The sequence below is a fragment of the Nansenia antarctica genome (assembly GCF_963989245.1).
Source record: "Nansenia antarctica genome assembly, chromosome: 5".
In the NCBI taxonomy this organism is placed as follows: Eukaryota; Metazoa; Chordata; class Actinopteri; order Argentiniformes; family Microstomatidae; genus Nansenia; species Nansenia antarctica.
In genome coordinates this window covers 56,141,183-56,165,483 of record NC_137690.1, presented here as the reverse complement: position 1 = coordinate 56,165,483, position 24,301 = coordinate 56,141,183, and the positions used below count along the sequence as shown (strand labels likewise).

The 24,301-nt window shown below is 42.5% G+C and overlaps 1 protein-coding gene across 1 annotated transcript in view; it reads right to left on the bottom strand.

Annotated features, from left to right (window-relative positions):
- khdrbs3 (KH domain containing, RNA binding, signal transduction associated 3) overlaps nt 1–24,301 on the bottom strand; it is a gene marked incomplete at both ends in the record, with an annotated part of 72,272 nt that overhangs the window by 2,987 nt on the left and 44,984 nt on the right. The window contains 5 exons of the mRNA XM_080530526.1: nt 3,908–3,966; nt 14,824–14,906; nt 20,730–20,916; nt 21,944–22,083; nt 22,977–23,123. Coding sequence (XP_080386652.1) covers nt 3,908–3,966; nt 14,824–14,906; nt 20,730–20,916; nt 21,944–22,083; nt 22,977–23,123 — 616 coding nt within the window. The remainder of the gene's footprint in view (nt 1–3,907; nt 3,967–14,823; nt 14,907–20,729; nt 20,917–21,943; nt 22,084–22,976; nt 23,124–24,301) is intronic.

Genomic DNA, 24,301 nt, shown 5'->3' with positions numbered 1-24,301 from the left:
TTTAAAGAAATCTCAAAGTGCTACAGATTAAAAACAAGAAGAAAGATCAAAATAATAAAACAATAAAAATGTTAAATAAAAAAAGGCTGTGGTGCCCTTAGGTGGTCAGGGAGAGCATTCCACAGACTGGGAGCAGCCGAGCAGAAAGCCCAATCCCCCATGGTGCAGAGCTTGGTCCTGGGGGTTTTGAGGATGTTGGTGGCAGTAGAACAGAGGGTGCGTGAGGAGGTCTGAGGGGTATGGAGGAGTTCCTTGAGGTAGGGGGGGGGGCAGTTCCGTGAATGCACTGGTGGGTGAGGAGGGAGACCTTGAATTAAATTCTGAGTGAGACGGGGAGCCAGTGAAGTGATTTGAGGATGGGGGTGATGTGATCATATTTGCGCACCCTCATCAGGATCCTAGCAGCGCTGTTCTGGAGTTTCTGGAGGCAGTTACTAGGAATCCCGATGAGGAGTGCATTGCAGTAGTCCAGCCTGGAGGAGACAAAGGCGTGGACGAGCTTCTCTGCATCTGCCAGAGTGAGTGTGGGACGGAGTTTGGTGATGTTCCTCAGGTGGTAGAAGGACGTCTTGCACAGGTGTTTGATGTGGGTCTCGTAGGTGAGGTGAGGGTCCATTTTGATGCCCAGGTTGGTGACTGATGTGGAGAGGAGAATGTTCTGGCCAGAGAAGGTGATGCTGGTGATGGTGGATGACTGGACCTGGTGTGGTGTGCTGACTAGGATGGCTTCAGTCTTGGAGCTGTTCAGCTGTAGGAAGTTGAGCTTCATCAACCTCTCTATCTCCTCCAGGCAGGTGGTTAGTGTGGATAGTGGCAGGGGTGCAGAGGAGGTGGGGTTGACTCTGAGATAGTGTCATCCGCATAGCAAAGGAATGACATTTCATGTCTGCGGATGACACGGCCAAGGGGGAGCATGTATAGTGTGAGCAAGGTGGGGCCCAGCACCGAACCTTGAGGGACACCGCAGGTGACGTTGTGGGTGTGGGATTTTGCCTTTCTCAGGGTGACGTGTTCAGTTCTACCAGTGAGGTATGAGGTGAACCAGTTGTGGACAGTGTCAGAGAGGCCAATGGTGGAGTGCAGACGGTGAAGGAGGATGTTGTGGTCCACGGTGTCAAAAGCTGATGTTAAATCCAGGAGAATGAGGAGGGATGGGGAGCCAGTATCTGCTGTCATCAGGAGGTCGTTGGTGATCCTGACCAGAGCCGTTTCCGTGCTGTGGCCAGGGCGGATGCCGTACTGAAAAAACTCAAAGAGATTATTTTGATCCTTGAGTTGAACGGCAAGTGCTTTCTCCAGTACCTTGGATACGAATGAAAGGTTGGAGATGGGTTGGCTAGGACTTCTGGGTCTAAGGTGGTTTTTTGAGAAGTGGTCTGATGACAGAAGTGTTCAGTGCAGATGGGACATGGACCAGAAAAACATTGCCTGGAGGGAGTGGTGGATGATTTTGGTGATAAGAGGACTTATGGCGGAGACGTTGGACTTCACCAGGGCTGTGGAAAAGGGGTCCAGGGTGCAGGTGGAAGGCTTCATCGTCCTAATGATGTCCTCAACCTCTTGCTGTGTGATGTCCGAAAAACAGGAGAGAGGTTGGGCAATCCCAGGCTGTGGGTCAGCAGTCGGGACAGGTAGGACGGCGGAGCTGGAGAGGAGAGAGCGGATGTTGTCAACTTTTTTCAAAGTTGTTGCACCTCTCCTCTGTGGCCTCTGAGTGCAAGAGAGTTTGTGATTTGAGAAGGTGATTTATGGTGGTGAAGAGTTGCTTAGAGTTGCCAGGGCTATTGTTGATGATGTTAGAATAGAAGTGTGAGCGAGCATCTCTGAGGGATTTAGCGTAGGCCTTTAGATGTTCTCTGTAGGCCTGTTTATGAACAGTCAATCCCGAGGCCTTGAGACGCCACTCTACTCAAGGACACACCCAGCCGTCTTCATCTTCCGCAGCTTGCAGGTGTACCAGGGGGCTGAGTGCGAGAAGGAGACTGTTCGGGATTTGAGAGGGGCTTGGAGGTCCAGGAGACTGCACAAAGACTGGTTATAGAAGTCCACTGACTCAGTGACTGAGGGGAGATCAACAGAGCCAGAGGAGAGATGTTAGAGGTCCACGGTCACGGCGTCTGGACCAATGTTTTTCAGGTTCCTGAAGTGGATTTGCCGCTTGGGCTTGGTGTGGGGGGAGGGGAACAGCAGTTCTATTGAGATGGTCTTGTGGTCAGACACACCCAGAACGTAGACCTGTAGGTTGGTAATGGTGACAGGAGGGGGTGTCAACATGAATGTTCATATCTCCAATAATTATGATGTTAGTAGAGGTTGAGCAGAGTGTAGAGAAAAGGTTGTGCATCTCTGAGATGAAAGCTGAGTTTGGTTTGGGGGGCGGTAGATGAAGAGTATGGATAAATGCAAGGCACTCGAATGAGGACTGTGTGGGCAGAGGGTATGGGATACAGCTCCAGTTCCTGTCGATGTATGACAGCTAGGCCACCACCGCGACCAGTACTGCAAGCTTTCTCCAGATAGCTGTAACCAGGAGGACAGGCTTCATTTAGAGCAGAGTAAACCTCAGGCTGGTGCCAAGTTTCAGTAAGGCACATGATGTCTAGTCCTTTTTCCATGATGTGGTCTTGTATGAAGGAGGATTTATTGTTGATAGATTGTGCATTAAAGAGTTCTATTTTAACATAGGATGGGGTGATGAATCTCTGTAGAGGCCGAAGCAGACTGAAATCCACTCCACGTTTTCTGTCCTGCTTGGTGTCTAGCGGTGCGCTACTAGTTTCAGGAGCGACGGTGTTCCGATGACGCGGCAGGCGATGGATGTGATGAAGTTGCCAGGCTGGGAATAGACAAACTTTCGACGCAAGCTTTTGTGAGTGTAGCGGGGTCGGCGTAGAAATCCACGTTTTTTGATGGCTGGAATGCACGTTGGATTGGTGCAGTTGTTGAGGTTGAGGTTCAGCAGTTCCGTGATGGAATACTTCAACATCATGCCGGGAGAGTGACTGCCAGGTGCTAGCCGCTAGCCGTTTAGCCGAGGACTCCCAGCCGCAGTTTGTTCTATATGGATGATCGGTGACATTATTCTCTCGTCCGACTTCGGAAGCTAAGCAGGGTAGGGCCAGGTTAGTACCTGGATGGGAGACCACCTGGGAATCCCCGGTGCCGTAAGTGTTTACCCAGTAGAGAGACGCGCAACGGCCGTGGGATAGGCGCGCCTGTTGCGGGCAGAGGCACCTGCTGCCTGTGGGGGGAGGATGCGAACTTAGCCTCACTTCCCGGGGTGCTATCGTCAAATACGACACACCTCATAGTGACCTATCAGTGACCGTATGAAAATGGGTGAGATAACCAGCCTTGAATGGACTCGATCCGGTTGTCCTATCGAGACTGACAGACTGAGAAGCAAAGTTCGGGAAATTACGCACGGTCGTCATGTGTTTATTCAGCATGGATGTTACGTGCCTAATGCCTTCGATGCGCACACTTGTTACTTGCCACTTTCATAATTTTATTTTGCCTATAGCACAAGTCATGCATTGAATGTAACCTCAAGTGCTGAACAGTCTTAAGTAAACCACAATATATTTGCTAAAGCTTAGGCGCGACTGTGCCTTTTCATCATTAATCTAATCATTAATCTATTCTTTGAACATATGATATGAAAAGCCATGACTAATGTTGCCCCACCACCTGGCTTCCTGAATCCATTCTAACATACTGTATACAGTAATGATATAAGATATAAATCATTAGGAGGAAACAGTACCACACAGGAAATTACATTGCATTTGAATACATACTGATGCTGTATGCATAATGTTGATGATGAACAGACCTACAGTAAGCAAGCATTTAGTGGTGAGATCATTTTGACACCATTTCCCTTTGTCATGAAGCAGTAACTCACCATATGAATCATAGGATTCCCCACTTGCACCTTGGCCATATTCATAATAGTCGTCTGCGCTGTAAAGTGAGAGACAGAGGAGACATCCATCAGACAGAAACATGTTTTAAAAATACTAATGACAATATGACCTCTCCTTAATAAAGAGCAACGGAGGCACATTAATAAGAGATTTAGATTAAAAACTAGATTTAATTAAAATTTTAGATTAAAATCTGAGTGGTATTTTCAACAAAAAACTTCAATTAAATGTTATGGGGACCCCAGAGAGTACATTCAAAAGCATAATACGACTCCTTTAAACAAACTGCATATCGAACAATAATAGAACGCAGATGATAACTGAGAATAGGGATAACCTGTTATGTATGAGTGTTAAAGTGACATACTGAACCAGAATCTACAATCTAAAACCCGTAGGTGAAAAGCAAAAGGAGTCATATTAGTAGTGTAATTACAAACATACAGTACTCTACATGGTACAATAAACATACATACAATATGTATACAGAAAGGGTCTTTCATAACTACACCTTCCCTTAGAAAAGAAAATACAGAGAGAAGGCTAGGCAGACTACAATCACTAATAAGTAAGCTACAGTACATCTGTGCATGCACATGGCAATTTCCTTCCCCTGTATTTCCCCATAACCTTACAGTTCCATATCAGTGCATATGGAGATCTATGAAAGATGGCAACTTTAATGAAAACTAAAAAGGAGGCCATGTTGCATTGTGGTTCATTTATTGCTTTCTTTATTTATTTCTCTCCGGCTCCATGGTGAGTTGCTGACAGAACAATCTGGTGCTGGCATCATTCAGTATCAGTGCTATCATTCAAGCCCAGAAAGGTAATTCATCATAAGGCTGCCATTGAGCCGACGCAAGCCATCACAGCTGAGTCCTCTCCCCTTGCCTGTCAGTCTAGACTGTGACAGGAGCCTCTCTCTTCTCTCTGGATTAGAGGGCTGGAGGTGCCATCATAGGGCTCAGCACACACCAGCTCTACTACACAAGAGGAGTTCTGAGGGTGACTTTTATGATATAACTATTCAAAGCACTTAAATCATCAAAATATGTGACAGCAACTGGTGAAAGTAGGAACAAGACGGCAACCAAACAACTGTCCAGACTTTTATTCTAAAAAATGTAAATACATTTTTGTTGTTGAAAATCAATGACACACTAGCTTGTCAAGACAAAATTGCAATGCAATGGATTCGGTGAGTAATCCCCACTACTACCTAGTTAGTGTAGAGTAGTGGTAATTACTCACCGAATACAGTGCATTGCAATATTTTATATATATATATATATATATATATATATATATAACAACATACTTTACAGATGCACGTTAACGTGAACAGTTGAACATCATGTTAAAGACGGTGAAAAGGTCCATGGTCAGAGATCTATAAATGTCTGCTTGAGATATAGCCTAGGGAGATCACCAGTTTGGGTTGGGTTTGAGTATTGAATTGCTCTCAGAACCTATGATTCAACTATGAAACAATACCAGGCATTTTCCCCTTATCTAAACTGCAGTGCTTCTGAGTTGTAGGTGACTATTTATGTTCACCACACAAAGAGAGGCCAGACGTTGTTATGCAGGGTGTGAGGTTTCCAATCAACTCTCACAGCAGAGGTGCCATCACTGGTGTCCAATCGCTAAACATCATTGGCGTCACTCATCATGAGAGAGAGAGAGAAAGAAGGACAAAGAGAGAAAAATACAAAGAGGTAGAAGGAGAGAGAGAGAGAGAGAGAGAGAGAGAGAGAGAGAGAGAGAGAGAGAGGGAGAGAGAGAGAGAGAGAGAGAGAGAGAGAGAGAGAGAGAGAGAGAGAGAGAGAGATTGAACAACTGAATGCTTGTTTTCTCATGCCCTGTGATGTACCGTATGACACACTCTGACAGGGCATGCAGTAATTACATTTCACACCATGGATAAACACAAGGGTGTATTCCAAAGTAGGTTCACTCTAAATAAACATTCATTTACAGCCCAGTTTGTCATACTGTGGGTGGAATTCAGAAAATAAAAGCATCCCCCTTTTGCTAAAGGCTACGAGAACCAATATTTGTGGTTGGACCGTCTGCAAGCTGCCAAGTCAACCGTTCCCGTTACACAGATAAAAGAAGGGTTCCAAAAGCTGTTAGGCACCTCTAATTTCTGGGGTGACACTTTGTCAATATCTCCACACTGCCTCGACCAATGTCCTTTCCTTCTCAATTATCCTGGTCAGAAAGCCCTCAGGAATGTCCTCAAGGTCAAACTTCCAGGGGAAATTGTATATGCCCTTAAATCAAATACAGTAACATTTCTAAACATCTTGCCATTCAGAGACTTCTAAACATGAATCATGATGCTTTGTATGCATCTGGGAAAAACAATCCCTCTGTACCCAACTTAATTAACTTTTTAATGTTTTTTAATCATAAGTTTGCAAACACTCTTTAACAACTAATGGTGGGGCAAGGAAAGCCAGAGTTCACTGCACTGGTATTTATATCGTTGGCTTCAAAGGAGAATTCTATTTAATAATTTTAATAATACATTTTGCCATTTAGCAGACGCTTTTATCCAAAGCGACTTACAATTACGAATTACAGGGACATTCCCCCTGGAGTAACTGAGGGCTAAGTGCCTTACCCAAGGGCACACTAGTAGTGGTGTGGCTTCAGGCGGGATTTGAACTCACAACCTTCCGATCACAAGTCCAACTCACTATCCACTAGACCACCACTACCCCCAGTTAGTCAATTTCAGTTGACTTGTTTCGACTGCTCACTATGGGACACGCACTCTGTGTGTTATTTGCTGAAACCCTATTCAGTCACACCTGTACAGGAAGAGGAGGCTTGCAGGCACGCCTCGTGTCCAGCATATAAGGGCTCATGCATAGCGCACTCATTTCTTACCACTCTTCTGCTAACTGTCCAAAGCTAACTGTCTGAAACTTCCAATAGCGCATTTCTGTGGTTAGCTCGCAACTTAACTTAACTGTTCCACTTAGAGTCCTATGATTCTCCCGGACGTTAGGTTGTCTCTACCTGAACCCTACAGTTTCAGTTCGACATCTACTGAATCTACTTTTTACGAGTTGTAAAATTGTAAAGCCAGGGTCAATTGTTCCACCCTCAACCTGAGCTGATGGGCTTGAAAAGGTCCAACCTATTCGCCCGTGAAAGGTCCAACCTATTATCGGAAGGCCTGCCTCTGAAAGATTCAGTGCTAGGGCGCCATCCACCAGAGGTCTTAACAACCTAAAATGTAAGTTTTTTGAGGTGTGGTGTGAGAGCTGCTTTTTCAGAACCCTTTCTGCCATCTTGGCAAGCCATATAAGTTTTGGTTGGAACGGAGTATCCCTATGGGGGTTTCTGTTCGTACCAGGCAATTTGGGTGTTTTTAAGGGTCCCATAGACAGGGGTCGAGCTGAGTCAACTGAAAGATAACTAGGGTTTACGAATGTAACCTAGGTCCTCAGAAGGAGATTGGGGGGGCTCACCTTGTTGCCCCTCTCACACTGACCTTGTAAAGAGTGGTTTGTGGAATAAATTAGCATGCTATGTATGAGCCTTTATCGGCTGGGCTACGTGCTTGCAAGCGTCCTCAGTCTGCAGGTGTGATTGAATAGGGCTTCAACGATGCAACATCTGTCTGTTTGATTGTCATGCCTTCTATGCTGTATATTACACATTTCTCATCATTGATTGTGCATCCCAGCTTCGTCGGCAGCATGTCTGCAAGGATAAGATTAGTTGTCTGGGGTGTTCAAAATCTCGGTGGAGCTATTTCCCTGTCATAGGTGTGAAAGTGATTTGACTTTATAATTAGGTCAGTGTTTGATTTGACATTCATCAGTGGAATGGGTCAAGAGCTCGGTGTCTCCCAGCATCTTAGTTGGCCAAGGCACAGAGAATAGCAATCTGTCTTAACCACCAGCCTGGACCTTGAGAAATAAACACTGTTCCCATTAGGTAACCTTGTGTCGTGATCAGGAATTTGATTCGAGACCTATTTTTCCAAAGGTATAAGCCTGACTCTCAGAAGCATCTGTCATCTCCATGAATGGCTGATCTTAAGCACTGATGTTGGCATTCCCTGGCGCCATTAAACAGATGGCAGTGTCTAATCTGAATGATGTAGTACACGTCCCCGGTGGACTTTGTTTTCTTTCACTACCATTACTCTTTCCTTCCTATGTGATAAATCTGCAGAAATCTGGTAGGACATTTAGAGAGGGTCCACAGGCACACAGGACCTGTCTACAGGCATGTCATCTGGAGAGGAGCCACTCTTTAAATTTCTTGGGAATAGAACATTCAACGTTTTTTGTTTTTTTTCAAGCAGGTACAGTAAAGGAGGATTTCTGCTGGGGGAGAGATGTCTTAGATATCTTTTATCCCACTCTAAGGAAACGTATATGTTTTTGATCTAAGGGCAACAATAGACTGAATCGACATTGAGGAACTTGAGGAACTGTCCCCTATATATTGTCCAAGATGAGGTTCTCATAATTGCAATTGAAAACTCCCGTAGGGATACGCTGTTGATTGCATGGCACAGTAGCTGATTGCAAGGCAATCTCCACTGTTGAACCCTGCTGAGTTGTCACAAAGAGTGACCAAATAGACGTCAAAGATTTACATGAGTCAAATCATCTCCCTTGTCTGAATCAGACCCCATTCACGTTTTCTCTTTTTGGGGGGATTTAGGAAAAATGTATTATACAGATATTTTTTTTACACAGCGATTCCTCATTGGAAGGGGAGGAAATCTACCGCAAATGACACATAAAGATAAGTCGATGTACAGTGGCATTTACAAATGTGCCTTTGTACTGGTATTGGTCACCTTTGTATTGGTATTGGTCATTATTCTCGACAAAAGTAAGCTCACAATCATTCCGGGTCAATTTGTGAACATTGATATGTATATAATTTCACCTTTGAGGCTGATATTTACCCAAAACATCTCCTTCATTCCCCAGTCAGTAATCTTCAGGCATTTAGATTTCTAGAGTAGGGGAGACTAGGGTCAATTGTAACACCCTGCTACTCTCCAATCAGAAACAAGTTAGAGAGATGAAACTCACTCAGTGCATGCACAGTTAGGTTTACTCCCTGCATTCAGTCAAGTATCTCATCATCTGCAGATTTTAAGTAGTGTTGAGGGATAAATGTAACTTTTTAAAATCTATTTAATCTATTTAATCTATATATTTTTCTTCTGCTGTTTTAAGGTTTATTGTCTGTGAATCCTAACTTGTATCATTATGATTGTTGGCTATAAATTGTAATGTAATTGAGGAACAGCACATAATGTTTGTCATGGCTGCTACCTGGGGGCAATTGCAGTCCTGGGCACACAAGGACCACAGAGATGGGAGTGATGCTATGTTTGCCAGCACTGTGAATCACACTTATCAGTCTGAATATCAGGTTATTATGAGCATTAAGCTATTGTTATTTAGACTACCTGTTAATTTATTTTATGAGGATCCACCATGATTCAGACAAGTGTTGCCATTAGACAGTCCCTCCAGGATTTTGCTATTCTGCAATTGATTCAATGCAAAATCAACCATTCCATTCCTCACTTATTTTGTGAGGGCTTGCAATTTTAGCCAATCACTGCACCCCATTTTGTTTGGAGTTCAGTGGGTTTATTTGGTGTTGTTCTATAGGTGTTACAGTTTCCTATACCTACTGTTACGAATGCCTCTGCTCACTGGGAAAATGTACTGTAACATCAGACTCTTTGGATTAAAACCAATACTGTGTGGCTTAGGGTGGTCCAGTGGTCTATCACCGTGGCCTACAGTGCACACACTATTACAATTATATCAGCATGGGTTCGAATCTAGCCCATGCTCTACTGACATGCCCTCTCTTCCTTTCTTTCCTGTCACTCTCCACTGACTCTATCCAATAAAGAGTGGGACTGCCCCACTCAAAAAAATTACATAAAATGTTGAAATCAATACTGTGTTCCAAGCATCAGAGACCGACACTGAATGATTAGTAGACAGACGACTGGTCTAGGTTGAGTGGTCCCTGAGTAAAATTGAGTAAAGACAACATTCCACATTAGAGCGATACCACTGGTGGTCTACGCCAAGACAACCCTTGCCATTCAGACATCCAGGGGCCTCATTTATAGAAAGTACTTTGGATCAAATGTGATCTTACCCGTGTCGTACGTAGAAAACCACGTCAAAGTAGTCATTTATACAATTTCAACGTGAGTCAATTTGACCGTGGAAATGATCGTAGCTCTACGTCAGGTATTGACTTGACGTACGCACATTACCTACTGGTTATGCGGAGTTATTAGAGGCATGTGAGCCGCACTGCCTACTGTAATTCATGCGAAGTGAAACTAAAGTGGCTCGTAATAAAATTAACTATGTTGTTATCAGCCGAGAAAATCAGTTTAATTCAAGATTTAAAGGGAACTGATGTTTATGATTGTATTTCAGTCTTCCTTTATATCTCTCCGGAGCTGTCAAGGCAACGCCATCTCCCCTTCAACATGCCTATAGTGCGCTCCACAACGGTCCTTGCCCGGCCATGCGCTAAATTATACTGGATTTCCTCCGGTGTCTGAGGGTTCGCAAAGGGAGTGAGCAGCCATGTTTTCAATGTCACCTGATAAGAATAAGATCATTATATTATTACAGTATAAGCATTTGCCTGGTTAGTTGTCATGATCAAACGTTACAAATGCAACTTACCGAGAAGCCACCCTTCTCTGCCCTCTCCCACATCCAGGGCATAATTCTCCCGCACTTGGCTTAATTCAGCCGCTATAATTGAGGGCGTAAATACAAAGCACATTCACCTGCGTTCAATTTCAAGTATATTTGGTATTTATAGACGGAAGTATGTACGCAATTTTAAACAGGCGCAGCCCGTTTTATAGATAATGCTTACGTCCGTTTAGAAAAATGTGCTTACGTGCAAGTCAAAGATGACGTTCAAGTACTTTTTTATAAATGAGGCCCCAGAGCTCCTCCTCTGCTCCTCCACACCTGTCTCTGTTTTACATGCAGTCGTTCCTCTGGGATGTGTCTGCCCTTTAAAGTCACAACTATCCCCGTAACTGTGGCCCTTTGGGAGGCGATGGTGAGGTGATGGTGCAGGAGGGGTGGGTGAGAGGCGTCAGGAGGAGCCCCCTCAGTCTCACAGGTGTCAAGAATGAAATAATGCTCTGATCAAAACAGAGCTGTGAGTTCAACCCTTGGATGACCTCTCCCAATGTCCAGCCGGAGCTGGGCTGCACCTGTCATCCTCCTCATTTACCCAGAGGGAGATTACCTCCTCTCAACTAATCAAATCAAAGTGACTCTCCTCCACACTTCCTCCTCCAAGTCTCCCCGACCTCAACACCTGATTAATATCCACACACTGCACCTCCAGCCAACTCCCCTGAGAATCAGCCCTCTGCTGCTTTTAATAAGATGATAATTTTGTGGGGGTGTATTAAACGCTTTGTAAAGAGGTTGTATGATCGTCCCTCTACAGACCGCTCCTGACTGTTGCTGTCTGCCATGGCCGTCATGCTGAGGTAGTGTTCCATGGCTTGGCTTCTGGTCTCTTCTGAAACATGTAAATGTCTCTTATAATCTGACACAGGGTTGACTTTTAGCTACAGTCTCATGTCTCAAGGTTGGGACCATCTCATCTTTCCTTGTCACTTGGAACAGTTAATGATGCAAGTTGTGAACTTTGTTCATTATCATTAAGTTGTGTCCTTGATTGTATAGGAAACATTAGTGTGCCAACGGTATGTAATGCCAGGTATAACAAGAAAACTAAAGCTTGAAAATGAACAATGCTTAATAAAATGCATGTTTTGGGGTGGGGTCTTAACATGATAATTGATAATTGAATGATAATTAGATAATACTTTAGAATGTCAGAACAAGTAACATCTCCTGCTCCTGCAATTCACCTTTGATATAGTATTTAATTTCACATCTAGAGATACCTACTGTACTCCCCAATAACATATACAATATGTGCACCTACTCCAAATCATTTTCTAATTTTGAGAACAAAATCTCCACAAATGGCAGCCCACATTTCCCACAAGGCATAGGGGTACTATCATAATGGAGAGATGGTAAATTGCTCTGCTTGTTATCCTACAACTACTGAAGTCCTGCCACACAGTCAGAGCTCAGATGGGGTGACTGGTAGTTTCTAAGGCAGTTTGGTACTGTAAGTTACAGTACTATGGTACTGTATCCAGCTTCTCTCTTCTTAGGGCCACGGTCAAGCTCTGACTTGCCGCGGCGTTCTTTTGCTCTGGGCAAAAAAACTATTCTACACCTTTTTTTACCTTTAGCAGACTAAATTGGATGACCTTTAAGGGACGGTTCAGCCTATTTTCATGTTTAGGTGAAATATCATCGTATGAGTTGTCCTCATAGGCTAGTAGTGAAAGCTTCTCAGATTCTCCGTTCTCTGTGTTGCTACCACAGCACAGGCTAACAGTTAGCAGTGCCGTCTCCAATAGGATTCCAACGGCACTTAAGTTAGCATTGTTGAAATTAAAGCCAAAGCCTCCTTAATATGAATAGGTTGACCCATCCCTTTAAAGAATACAGTTACATATATACTGTAGAAATGGGGATTGTGATGATATCATGTTCATAGAGTATTTTCACATGCCAATTTTTGTGAGTTCAGTCTTTTTTGTGCATTATTTAAGAACATATTGTTGAATGAGGCCCATTGCATCTAATGTATTTTCTTAGAGGTGATTATTGTCTACTATACAAACTAATGAAAAAGACGCACAAGTTCCATACGGATAAAGTGTTCTACATGCAAATATCCACAGTGTTTATTGATTCACATCCTCAGAATAGATACTAGACTCATAGGAATCAAAGAACTGTCATAGAACCACACTGGAAGCAAGTACGCATTATGTTGTAAGAAATTGCAAGAGATCTTACTTTGATCATAGACAAATTGTTTTTTCATCAGATCTGAGACATAAGAAATAGAAACGAGTAGAGAAAATAAGTAAATAAACGGAATCAACTGTCTCTGGAGTCACATGGGCTCTCAAGCGTAGGGCCCATTAGTTGCTTCGTCTCCAACCAGATAACAGATCTGAAAATCTTTTTGAGTCTAGCAGGTCTCTGGGCGCCAGCTTTTATATGATAGAATCCATTTTTCTGTTGCCCTAAGCCTCTGCTATTATTCACAAGGTTGCTTTTAAAACAAATAGCTGCGGATAGGGGCCAGCATCCCCTTAGTGGGCTTCTGTACATCTAACAGCCAGCACTTCAAGATATGCCCCTCAGTCACTCAGCCTTCACACAGCCTTCAGTAGAAAGAGGAAGGTTGGTCCAAAAAGGAGACAGTGTGTGTGATGTGGAGGCATAATATGTTTCCCCCTTCTTTTTCCCCTCTCTTTTTCTTTTTTTTCTTCTTTTACAACTGCCTATAATGCAATTTTTTGACACCTTAAGTGCGGTAACAATCATACCCTCTTTGAAACTGCCCATGCAAGCTCAAAAAAGATGGAGCATTGTGTGACACAGATTCCAGATTGATCAAACGTAGAGACACCAGCATTACAAGCCAACGAGCCCAGGCAAAGCCTTTGACCTTATGTGACACGGGGAGGGTAATAGATACCATGATGTGAGAAAATCAATACTGTGTATTCAGCTATGCAAGGTCTTCTGTTGTATAGATACTATAGAGCAATATGCCACCAAGACCATTTACTGTATGTCCCATTGACATTTGATTCATTAGCATCCCCATTAGCTGATGCAAAGCAGCTACTCTTCCTGGGGTCATGGGGTGTGCTAGTAGTTGTCAACCAATGTCCCAAACAACAACTTGGAAAGTAAAATGACTGCTATGTGGAATATATTTTTGAGCAATGCATGTTTTGTCATACAAAGAGTCGACCTTGAAATGGATACCAAAACATTTCACTTACATTTCACTTTATATACAGACAAGGCATCTCTTACTAAGAATTGTGTTATTTACAGTAAGACAGTTTCCAAATGCCTTGTCCCCAGTCTTATTCTGAGTCATCTGCTTGTTGCCATGCAGTTCTTACAGGGTAATGTTTTTTCATCCAGGAATGCAATGTTGAAAAACCCTGAAACCACAGTCAAGCGCTCCCTTGACCCTTGTACACAGTTTAGCTCGTGTTTTGAGTAAGGAGTGGTGTGATGGGTTAGAGTGTGACTGATAAGTTGTGATAGCACCCCCTGGAAGAGAACTCTATAAGATGTTGTCTGAATGCCAGATTATTTTATATGGGTGCAGGACACAAGGCGACAGACACGTATGTGTGTGCAGAGTAACAGGCAACAGACAGGAATTCATTTGGGATCCCTCCTCTGTAAAGATTGTAAACATCTGAACTTGTTGAATAAACATCACCTTTTCTGCCAAAACCGCCTCATATCTGTGTTTGGAGTTAATTGGACAATGAACTTGCATTTGTCTTCTTCAAGGTTGTAGTACTTATTTTAATTGTTGGTACTAAACACAATGCAGAGACAACAGACATGCATACAAACACACATAGCCAACATCCCCCACCATGTTTCCATTATAATTCAACATTCACCTTTTGTAATGCTTATTATAAGGACATTGACATCCTCCTTTAGGTGCATGCCATTATGGCTAGCTTTCCTCATCATTAACCACCCATTCTCACCATTCACACACTCGTTCACACTACATACATACTGTACTGCTAATTGATAGTTAGGGAACATTACATGAAGATCCGGCGTAGAATACAAGTATTCTCTTTTGGGCAAATCATTTTGGGCCCAACTGAGATGACAACGTCTGATCTGGAATCCCAGGGAGGAAATGTATTTAGAGCTGGGAGAAACAAGAGACGGGTCCTTACTTTTGTCCTTGATTGCTGTAGTTGTTGTCGTATGAGTCGTATCCTTGGTCATCGTAAGCGGTTCCGTATCCGTCATCATATTCCTAGAGGAAGAGAGGATACACTTTTGAAATAACATTTGTGACATCATCACAAATGAATTTGCTGTGCTCTACAAAAAGCGTAAAATAGTTTTGTCTTTGTATAATGGTTTGAGGTCAAATCTGTGTTTCTGGTGAGGAAAACTCAGTTTGCCGTACTGGAGGTTACTCACTCCTGTATTATAATTGGCCACAATGACATATACAAAGTATATTTAAAACATCCAATGCTTGAAGTAGTCTACAAGTGCTGCTCAATAAATCAAGGTGAAGGGTTTACCTTCAATGGCATGTACTACTGCCTGCATTGAAATGCCCTCCAAATGAACATGCATCCATTCTACAGAACATAACTAGGTTAATTACTTTATTGGCCCTAATCACAATTCAATTCTCAAGTTAACATGAAAGGTGAGCACCAGTATGTTGAATCAAGGACTGAATAATGAAGCAGACGTATGCCTAATTAGTTCCCCTATAACTGTATTATAGTATAAATCATTATGTATCTCTGGCAGCTCAGAGTTGGTATCTCTGTTGGTTCTTGGACGTATGTCAAAAGCATTTTTTGATCCCCAAAACAAAATTGCTCCCATACGATTATAACAACCAACTGAATGTTTATGTAATTACTGTATATCATTTAAAAAAATATCACAGATGATACAAAATTAATCTTTTACACATGTATGTATTATTCTATTCATAAAAATGTCTGACTTTTGAATGCATTTGTTTGGAATAAAGTTGGCAGTTGTTGAGCTGATTTAACTAATCCTTCTTTATGGGGATCGTCCTCTGTGTGGGGCAATACCACAACTACAGTACTTTGACATTCAAACTGATTCATGGTTCTCATATTACTTAATAAAGTCTAATCTTATTGAATACATGTTAGACACACATGCTAACTCCAAACATTCTGCTATTGTTGTGAACATAGGGATATAGTAGGACTGTGAAGCCTATATATTAAAGTGACAACCACAGCTCTGTCCTTGTCTCAGTATTTGACTGTGTGACAGCCAGATGTATCGACTCAAGCCCTGACTCCATTTCATCACCATCTCTGAAGATGAGCCTTGAACATCTGTTTGTGCTCCAGCGATACACCCCCCCCCCCCAACCCACTACATCCCTGTCAAGAGAAACATCAAAGGGAAACAGTGCCGCACCCGTCCTAATTTAGGATAAATGGGACTTATGTTCCACAAAAGACATCGACCCCTCGCGACACATCTCTCATCCCCCACACAGTTCTACACTAATTCCATCTGCCCCCGATTTGCATGCATGAAATGAATGGCTGTAGGATTTAGCAACAGAGAAAATGCTCATCATATCCTTATTATTATTAAGGCTCTAATGCCTGATTAGAAACATGCTTTTGCCAAATGACACTGAATTCCGTCTTTTATCTTTAATCCTCAACGAAACTAACTATGTATGCAAAACTATGTGTGAAGTTCATAAAAGTAGGATGGTTGCAGTCAGTGTACTGTATACTTCCTTTAATACTTCCTCTGACCTCTGATCCAAGGAACATCATCAGAATAGATTATGTGTATACAAATATCATCATCAACATTATCCAGTCAGCAGACAATTGTGGGCCACATCTGGTCTTGTGGTATACAGTATGCCTATGTGCCGGAAACGGTAGGTATTACATTGGCCAGACCTCGTGTCTGTAAAGGGGCCAGTCCTGGTTAAGATTTATGTGGCCCTGATATGTTCCTGTAGCTTCTGGGTGATCTTTGGTGGCCTTTGGTGGGTTTCCATGTCAAAGATAAAGTTCAAGAATGGCAGGCCCACTTCTGGCCTGGGGAATAAAGTTACACCTGGGCCACATCTGGATGCCGGTAGGAAAACAGACGTGGACCAAATCTGGGCTGTAATTTATCTGCTGACTGAGTAATTGTCATTTGTTGCTGCTGATGTCAGTTGATGTAGGCTGGGTGCATGGTGGTGTATAAAGGTGAGAGTACTGTTGATTAGAAGAGAAGGGTGAATGACTATCAGACTCTTTGGAGCAGAGTTGTGAAGGAGCATATCTGAGGCTGCTAATGAGGAGGTATTTGTGGAGTGATCATTGCCATAGCAATGTTTTTGTCTATTGTTCTGTATCTATGAATCACATGTGCTGTGATGAGCATCAACACAAATACATACCAACACTGCAAGTTATTCACTTTCCGCCCAAAATAAAACAACTTGCTGATGTAGTACCATACTATTTATGGGAAACCTGTAGGCCTAAGCCGTATACAGCATGTGTGATTGGTAAAATGTTCAGAATACAAAACATATAGGAAAATAAGAAACACCTTCCCTTTAATATCCCATATCTAACCTTACCCTTGAGTGATGTCAAAAACATCACAAAATGCATTTGCAATATGTTGCTTATCTTGGAAGAAGATGGAAGCAATAGCTAGCACCACAATTTAGACTATCAGCTATTTATAACATCAGTTAGTACTATAGTAAAACGGTTGACCACTTATTTAGTATACATTGTTACATATTGTATATCTCACCTCCAGAATATACAGAATATCACATTACAAAACCATTCTCTTGGTTTTCCTGATATCTATGGGTGATGTCCCATTCATGTCACATATATAACCTTCTGTAACCGTGGGTGATGACCATTATTTTACAAGCTGTGTAGCTACTGGGATCTAACCTTTGGGATAACATTTTACATTAAGGTGCCCCTTACAAAGGGTTTATAATTGACTTATAACTGGTTTATAAACGATTTAATACATCCTGTTAGGAGGTATCGAACAATTTAACTAATTGTTAAAAAATACTAATCAACTACTAATCAATCAAATACTCAGTCATTTATAACCATTATTAAACATTTATAAATGGCAGCTTACTGTGTTAAACAATTTCGGGCAGTGCTGAGCTGAGGGACGTTTGTTTGTTTTTCAACTATGCTATCTAGCTAGCAACAGCTGTTATTTATTTCAGTCAATGGGTCTTTGGCAAATCGAATGGGTTCTAAACCAGAAAGAGAGTGTTATAGATAATGCTATTGACAAACCTCCATTGTATCTCTTGCTCACTTGCACATCTCAGTATACTAAATTAAATGTGTTGGAGAAAGAAATGAGTGCACACAACGCTAATACAATATGGCGACATTTCCAACTTTCAACAGGATTAGCATGACAGAGAGAGAGGCCAAGAGAGAGAGAGAGAGAGAGAGAGAGAGAGAGAGAGAGAGAGAGAGAGAGAGAGAGAGAGAGAGAGAGAGAGAGAGAGAGAGAGAGAGAGAGAGAGAGAGAGAGAGAGAGAGAGAGAGAGAGAGAGAGAGAGAGAGAGAGAGAGAGAGAGAGAGAGAGAGAGAGAGAGAGAGAGAGAGAGAGAGAGAGAGAGAGAGAGAGAGAGAGAGAGAGAGAGCAGACAGCTACTCCTAAGTGAGTCTTTCATTTGTATGCCAGTGGATAGCTGAGAGGCGTGTTGTTAAAAGATAAGGGCTGCCCTCTGAGGGCACTGAAGACTTACAGAGGGCCTGGCACTGCATGTTTGAACAACACTATCACAGCCGCTCCGCTGTGCTCTACAATACGGCAGAAACAGATAGGGACGCCTCTGAAATGAAGAGGGGGTTTGAAGCTCTACTTGTCCAGAGAATCTGAAAGATTCAGACAATGATATACACTCATCATTCATCCAAAGTGTTTTTTAATGCAGGTTTTTTGTACCTACTCTAAACATTGAATTAAATGCCATACGGTACAGAGCTAAATATTTGGTGTGAACAAGCAATTACTGCACAGCCAGGATTAGTATTGAGTACAAGGCAGTCTGGAACTTTTTTTTTTATACCTACTGGGATGAACAATAGACCTGCTTTACCCATGACAGTACTAGAAAAACCACTGTAATAAAATGGTATAAACACAAAATAAAAAACGGATTATATAACCATACTGTAGTTCAAAGAGTGATAATACTGTTGGATGTATTACTGTTGTGATCTTCTGCATGGACACACATCTATCACAGTGCATTCAGGACAATTACACTGTCATCAGCAACTATTAAAAGAGTTGTCTACTCTTTACAGAGTCAGCAAGAAGGATATAGCCTTGTAACACCCAGGAGAGGGCCCTCTGAAGATATTTGCATAAACAAAACTGACCCATTTGCATCACACATTGCTCTGCCCCTCACCCAAAGGGGATTATGGTTTTCATCTGGTAGGAATTCAAACAGATGTGGTCTTTAGCTACATACACTGTTTTACTTCACTATGTAAGGCTATAGTATCCTCCTGGTAAAGATGAGACATAATACACACAGATCAGATCCAGATCATGAAGATAATCCTACAGGGTTGTATTTATCCATGCACTTATAAGTATTTGTTGAAGGCATCATCCTAGCAGGCTATGAGGAGGAGGGTATTAGAGGGCTGGTTATGTATGGTCACGTCACCACGGCGACATGGAAATGGTTTCAGCTTTCCTCTTACAATCTACACATGTCTAATTATCGCTCCAAATTGAACTGACAAGGGTCCCAAATGGTTAGAATTGGGTAACATGCAGAAGAATAAGATATGCATTATTACTAATGCCTTTCCAATGGGACGGGTGGCAGGTAAGAAAAGGGGCCACCGGTGCCCTGTGAAATACATGAAATGAGATTTGGATGCAATTACTGTGCCATGCAATCAGATTGAGACTGCTAGACTGATCCACTGTGTAATCAGATTTCTTAGATTATTTTTTTTCTTTTTCTTTTTACAATTGGATTCCAAATAATTTGATGATACCACTACTTACTGTTCAAATCAAATCTCAGATTTCAGAACTGAATGACGCAAAAAAAAACTACAGTAAATGCTGTGTTTATACTGAATCACCAACATAATGATATTAACCTATCTTTATGACAACATTGCCCATAGGCTAACTAAGCAGGGAAGCAAAGGGGAGAGAACAAGCCAAACTCTTCAAATTGTGTGTAGACAATAACAAACTTGGAAAGCAGACATGAGCAGGAAATACGTTTCATTCTCAGCAGTCATTGCATTGAGGGATACAATAGGCTATTTGTTAGCACTTGACAGCAACAGTAGACCTGGGAAGCAACACACTCAGACTGCGGAGCAGAACTCATTCCGCCTCTAATTTGCAGCGATATGGTAAGATTTATCATCAGCCAGATGTGTGGAGTTTTTTCCCTCTCTGATACACAGGTGCTGGTGTCAGGGGAGGCAGTTTACAACTGTGACAATGATGGGAAACAGCTGGTCCAGGAGTCGTTCTCAATGACCTCCACACATTTGAATTGCAACCTCTGAATAAAGCTGTCAGATGTTGTTAGGTATGGGCTGGTGGGGCAATTTTCCAAATGAGGCCACCTCCTCTCACCCCCTCTCTGCTAAATATGCTATGTTGATGCCAAGTCCCTGGGGAACCTGCTTTGACAGTACGGCAGAAGGAGTCCGTCTTGACAAAAGTACAAAGGTCTGACCGTATGTCTGCCTGGGATTAAGATTAATATTCATATCTGGCAGATGTAAATACAGTATTTTAGCCCCCTTGAGAGTCCCTTGAGAACAACAACATAATGTATGTGTGCGTGTGTGTGTGTGTGTGTGTGTGTGTGTTTTTGTGTGTGTCTGTGTGTGTGTGTGTGTGTGTGTGTGTGTGTTTTTGTGTGTGTCTGTGTGTGTGTCTGTGTGTGTGTGTGTGTGTGTGTGTGTGTGTGTGTGTGTGTGTGTGTGTGTGCGCGCGTGTGCATGCACGTGCGTGTGTGGGTGTGTGATACATTTGTTTCACAGTGGATACTCACATATTCCACATACGTGTCCTGCACTACGGGTGGTGGTGGTCTGTACCCTGCTGGTGGGGGTGCCCCTCTCGCTCTCTGTGCTGGCACACCCCTCCCTCTGGTGGAAGGCGCCCGGCTCGGTGGTGCCCCCCTCGGTGCTGCACCGCGGGGCACTGCTGCATGTGGAGGGGGAACTCCTCCTCGACTCCTAAAGCACAACACACAAGACAGACAGAGGTAGCAGGTGTGAGACACAGTGGACGAAGAAGGTCTGTCAATCTTTGTTTCATTCTAGCCAGTTAAAGAAACGAAATTACGTAATACAGCAATGCCACAACCACATACTATAAACTCCCCTCACATGTGTGTTTGTATGATACCAATGGAGCTATAGCATATAATGTTTTGTTGTGAATATGAAGCATACATATCACTTACTGTACCCGCCTGTGGGACCTCTTGCTTATCGCACTCAAATTAGACATGGTAAATGCTAATTATAGTGTAATTCAAAACAGATCCAATTATATTCTGTCTCAGAGCTATACAAACATCCCTTCTCAATGACCTTGTTTATCTGTACATCTGATGAAAAATGTGTTTGCTTTTATAAACACAAAGAACAAACAACACCATGCTTTTTCTTTTTTTTTGCATTTTCTTTTCAAATATGCTGTTGACATAGAAAGCTTAAGCTTAACATACTTGCAACAAATAATATTACGATGGCAGTGACTATTTGCTTATTCTTTTTGAGTTCCCAGAGGAGCTAGGTCTCAAAGAGAATACATTAGATCAGTAACAAGCAGTGCATATGAAAAATAATTGAATATCAATACTGTAGTTGTTACCCCTATTGTTGTGTTGTTCACAGTGTATGACAGATAATGTGTTATAAGACATAACGGCTCCTTGTAAAGAAACATGTTTAATGGCATGGACTGAATTACAGACCCCTAATGTCCTGTACTGTATCTATAAATGCCCTATAAATTTGTCCTTATACTGTGCGGTGGAAATGAAATACTGTCGATCTTTTGTTGAGTTGCACAAGCATTTCTACCATGAAGTCTATTAATACACACACACACACACACAAACACACACATATCTGTTAGTCACACATACACTCTCTTTCTCTCTTTCTCTCCCTTCCCCCCCTCCTCTCTCTCTCTCTCTATCTTTCTCCTTCCCTCCTTCCCTCCCTCCCCCTTTCTCTCTTTGGCAGCAGGTACCTGAGAGGCCCAGGAGCAGGTGTCCCTCTCCCACGGGCGGCTGGTTTGCCCCTCACCGCTGGCACCTTGGCATCCTCCGAGCCACCATTCAGGTAGGTGAGCTCCTGCAGCTGGGCCTGTCTGATCTCATCATTGTAATCCTGTAGACAAGAGAGACAGTCACACACACACACACACACACACACACACACACACACTCTTTCAATTACACCACACACACACTCTTTCAATTACACGTCCTTTATCTCCAGGGTTACAGCCCCGGGAATATCTAATTAATGTACTTTACAGTACTGCCGTGACCGCTGTTCCTGAGGCAGCAAAACATTTCTGATCCCCGTTGATAAATCCAGGGATCCCATTTGGCTTTATCATCACACACACAGTTGTTTATACCGTTGAATGAAACACCCAATTAATATGGAAATAAGTCTTTAATCATAATGCGATTGAGATGATTGTCGTGTGTTTTCCCCGTATCAATACGTATATTTGTGAAGGGAATTACAGGCATAATTAATGTTAGGAAATAAATCAGCAGCACTCAAGAGCATGGGACAGATCATACATAATAAATGGACGAAGAGTAAATAAACTCCCAGTATGTGAGTCCCAGAGAGACTTGCCTCACGCTGAGTGATTTCTGCCTGTGTTATTTCACTCTGTTATACCCAGGGCTTCACACACAGGGACGTGCACTGAATCAGACAACCTTCAGAGTCTTCACAGCATCTGCTGACTTGTGTGAGACAGAAGGCTGACTTGTATGAGGCAGAAGTGTTAGGATTCTGTAGACTCAATTTAAGTTTAGCCATTGGTTACTTCTGTATAGAGCACAGTGCTGACACATGTTGTATAACTATGAAGGGGCAGAGGGTGAGGGAGCTCTATGGAGAGAGAGAGAGAGAGAGAGAGAGAGAGAGAGAGAGAGAGAGAGAGAGAGAGAGAGGGAGAGGGAAAGGGAGAGAGAGAGAGAGAGAGAGAGAGAGAGAGAGAGAGAGAGAGAGAGAGAGATAGTGAGTACAGTACGTACTGGTATGAGAAACTTCTTGATCTCCTCCAGAGCATGACCCATCCTGGCGTAAGCCTCTGCAGGAGGAGCGAACACTTCAATGAGGACATGGAGGTCTTCACTCAGGTGATTATATTTGGCCTCTCCGCTCTTCCGTAGGTCTTCCTCCTGTTCAATAAGAAACATACTGCTAGGTGAGACTTCACCGTTTTAGAAAATAGGCCCATTGATAGTTCTACCCCTATCCAACAAACTTTCCAAGATGATTGCAGTGTTCCACAGTGGGAAATGTGGTACTTTTTAAATGTATTGTTGACTTTGTTTGTAACCAGCACATGAATACAAATGGTGACAGCAGCATTTGTCACTAATTGGAAAGCTGTTCAGAGAAAACATCTATTTCTCTGTAAACTATTATCATTTATTATAACTGCTAGGTGAGACTTTGTCTTTTAGAGAATGGGTCCATTGATACCCAACAAACTAGAGTGTTTAGAATGTGTGTTCCACTGGGGTAAATTTGGCAATTTATATAGCGACAGCAGCATTTCTCAGTAACCCTAAAGCTATTCAGAGAAAACATCTATTTCTCTGTAAACTATTATCATTTCCGTGAGCAGATGATGCCCCCATCTCTCATCAATCACTTTTAAGTTCCTGGAGTATTCGCTCTGATGTCACATTCAACTCATCACGTTGGTCTCTACCTATAGCTGTCTTCATTACAAATCTACAGATGAAACCAACTGAAAACAACACATGATTGTGAATCCTCTGAGGCACTTTATCAAAGTGTCACCTCATGCTGTCTTCACAGTTCATTTCAACCAGACAAGAGAGTGTCAGCAAGGCAAATTCACCTAGTGTGCATGAGTAGATTATTGTACTATATACAATACTATACAACACACTATTGATTTAACTTCTAATGCAACAAAACTCTAAAAGATACTGGAATTATGTTTAAAGAGGTGAATATAGATCAAGATCTAAGTCAACAATAATCAATTCAATGCCACTGTAACTACATTAATTGACTAAATATTATGTTAATACATGGCACCATTTGAAACATACATTGGTTGAAAATGGTGTAAATTTTAATGGGCCATCTAACCCAGACAGAAACAGGCCAGTCCATGTTATAGATGGGAGGAAATAGAACAGCCAAACCCTATGTCAACCACGACAGAACAGGCAACAACAGGAGGTTTAGCGCCCCAGTTTCCTCTTTTCAACAAAACCCCCCGGTCCTCTCCAGGGCATTCCAATGGCAGCTTGCAACTGAGCACTTCCCTTCTCTACTACCATGCAAGGCAGTGTCTCTGATGTCACGTAATTATAAA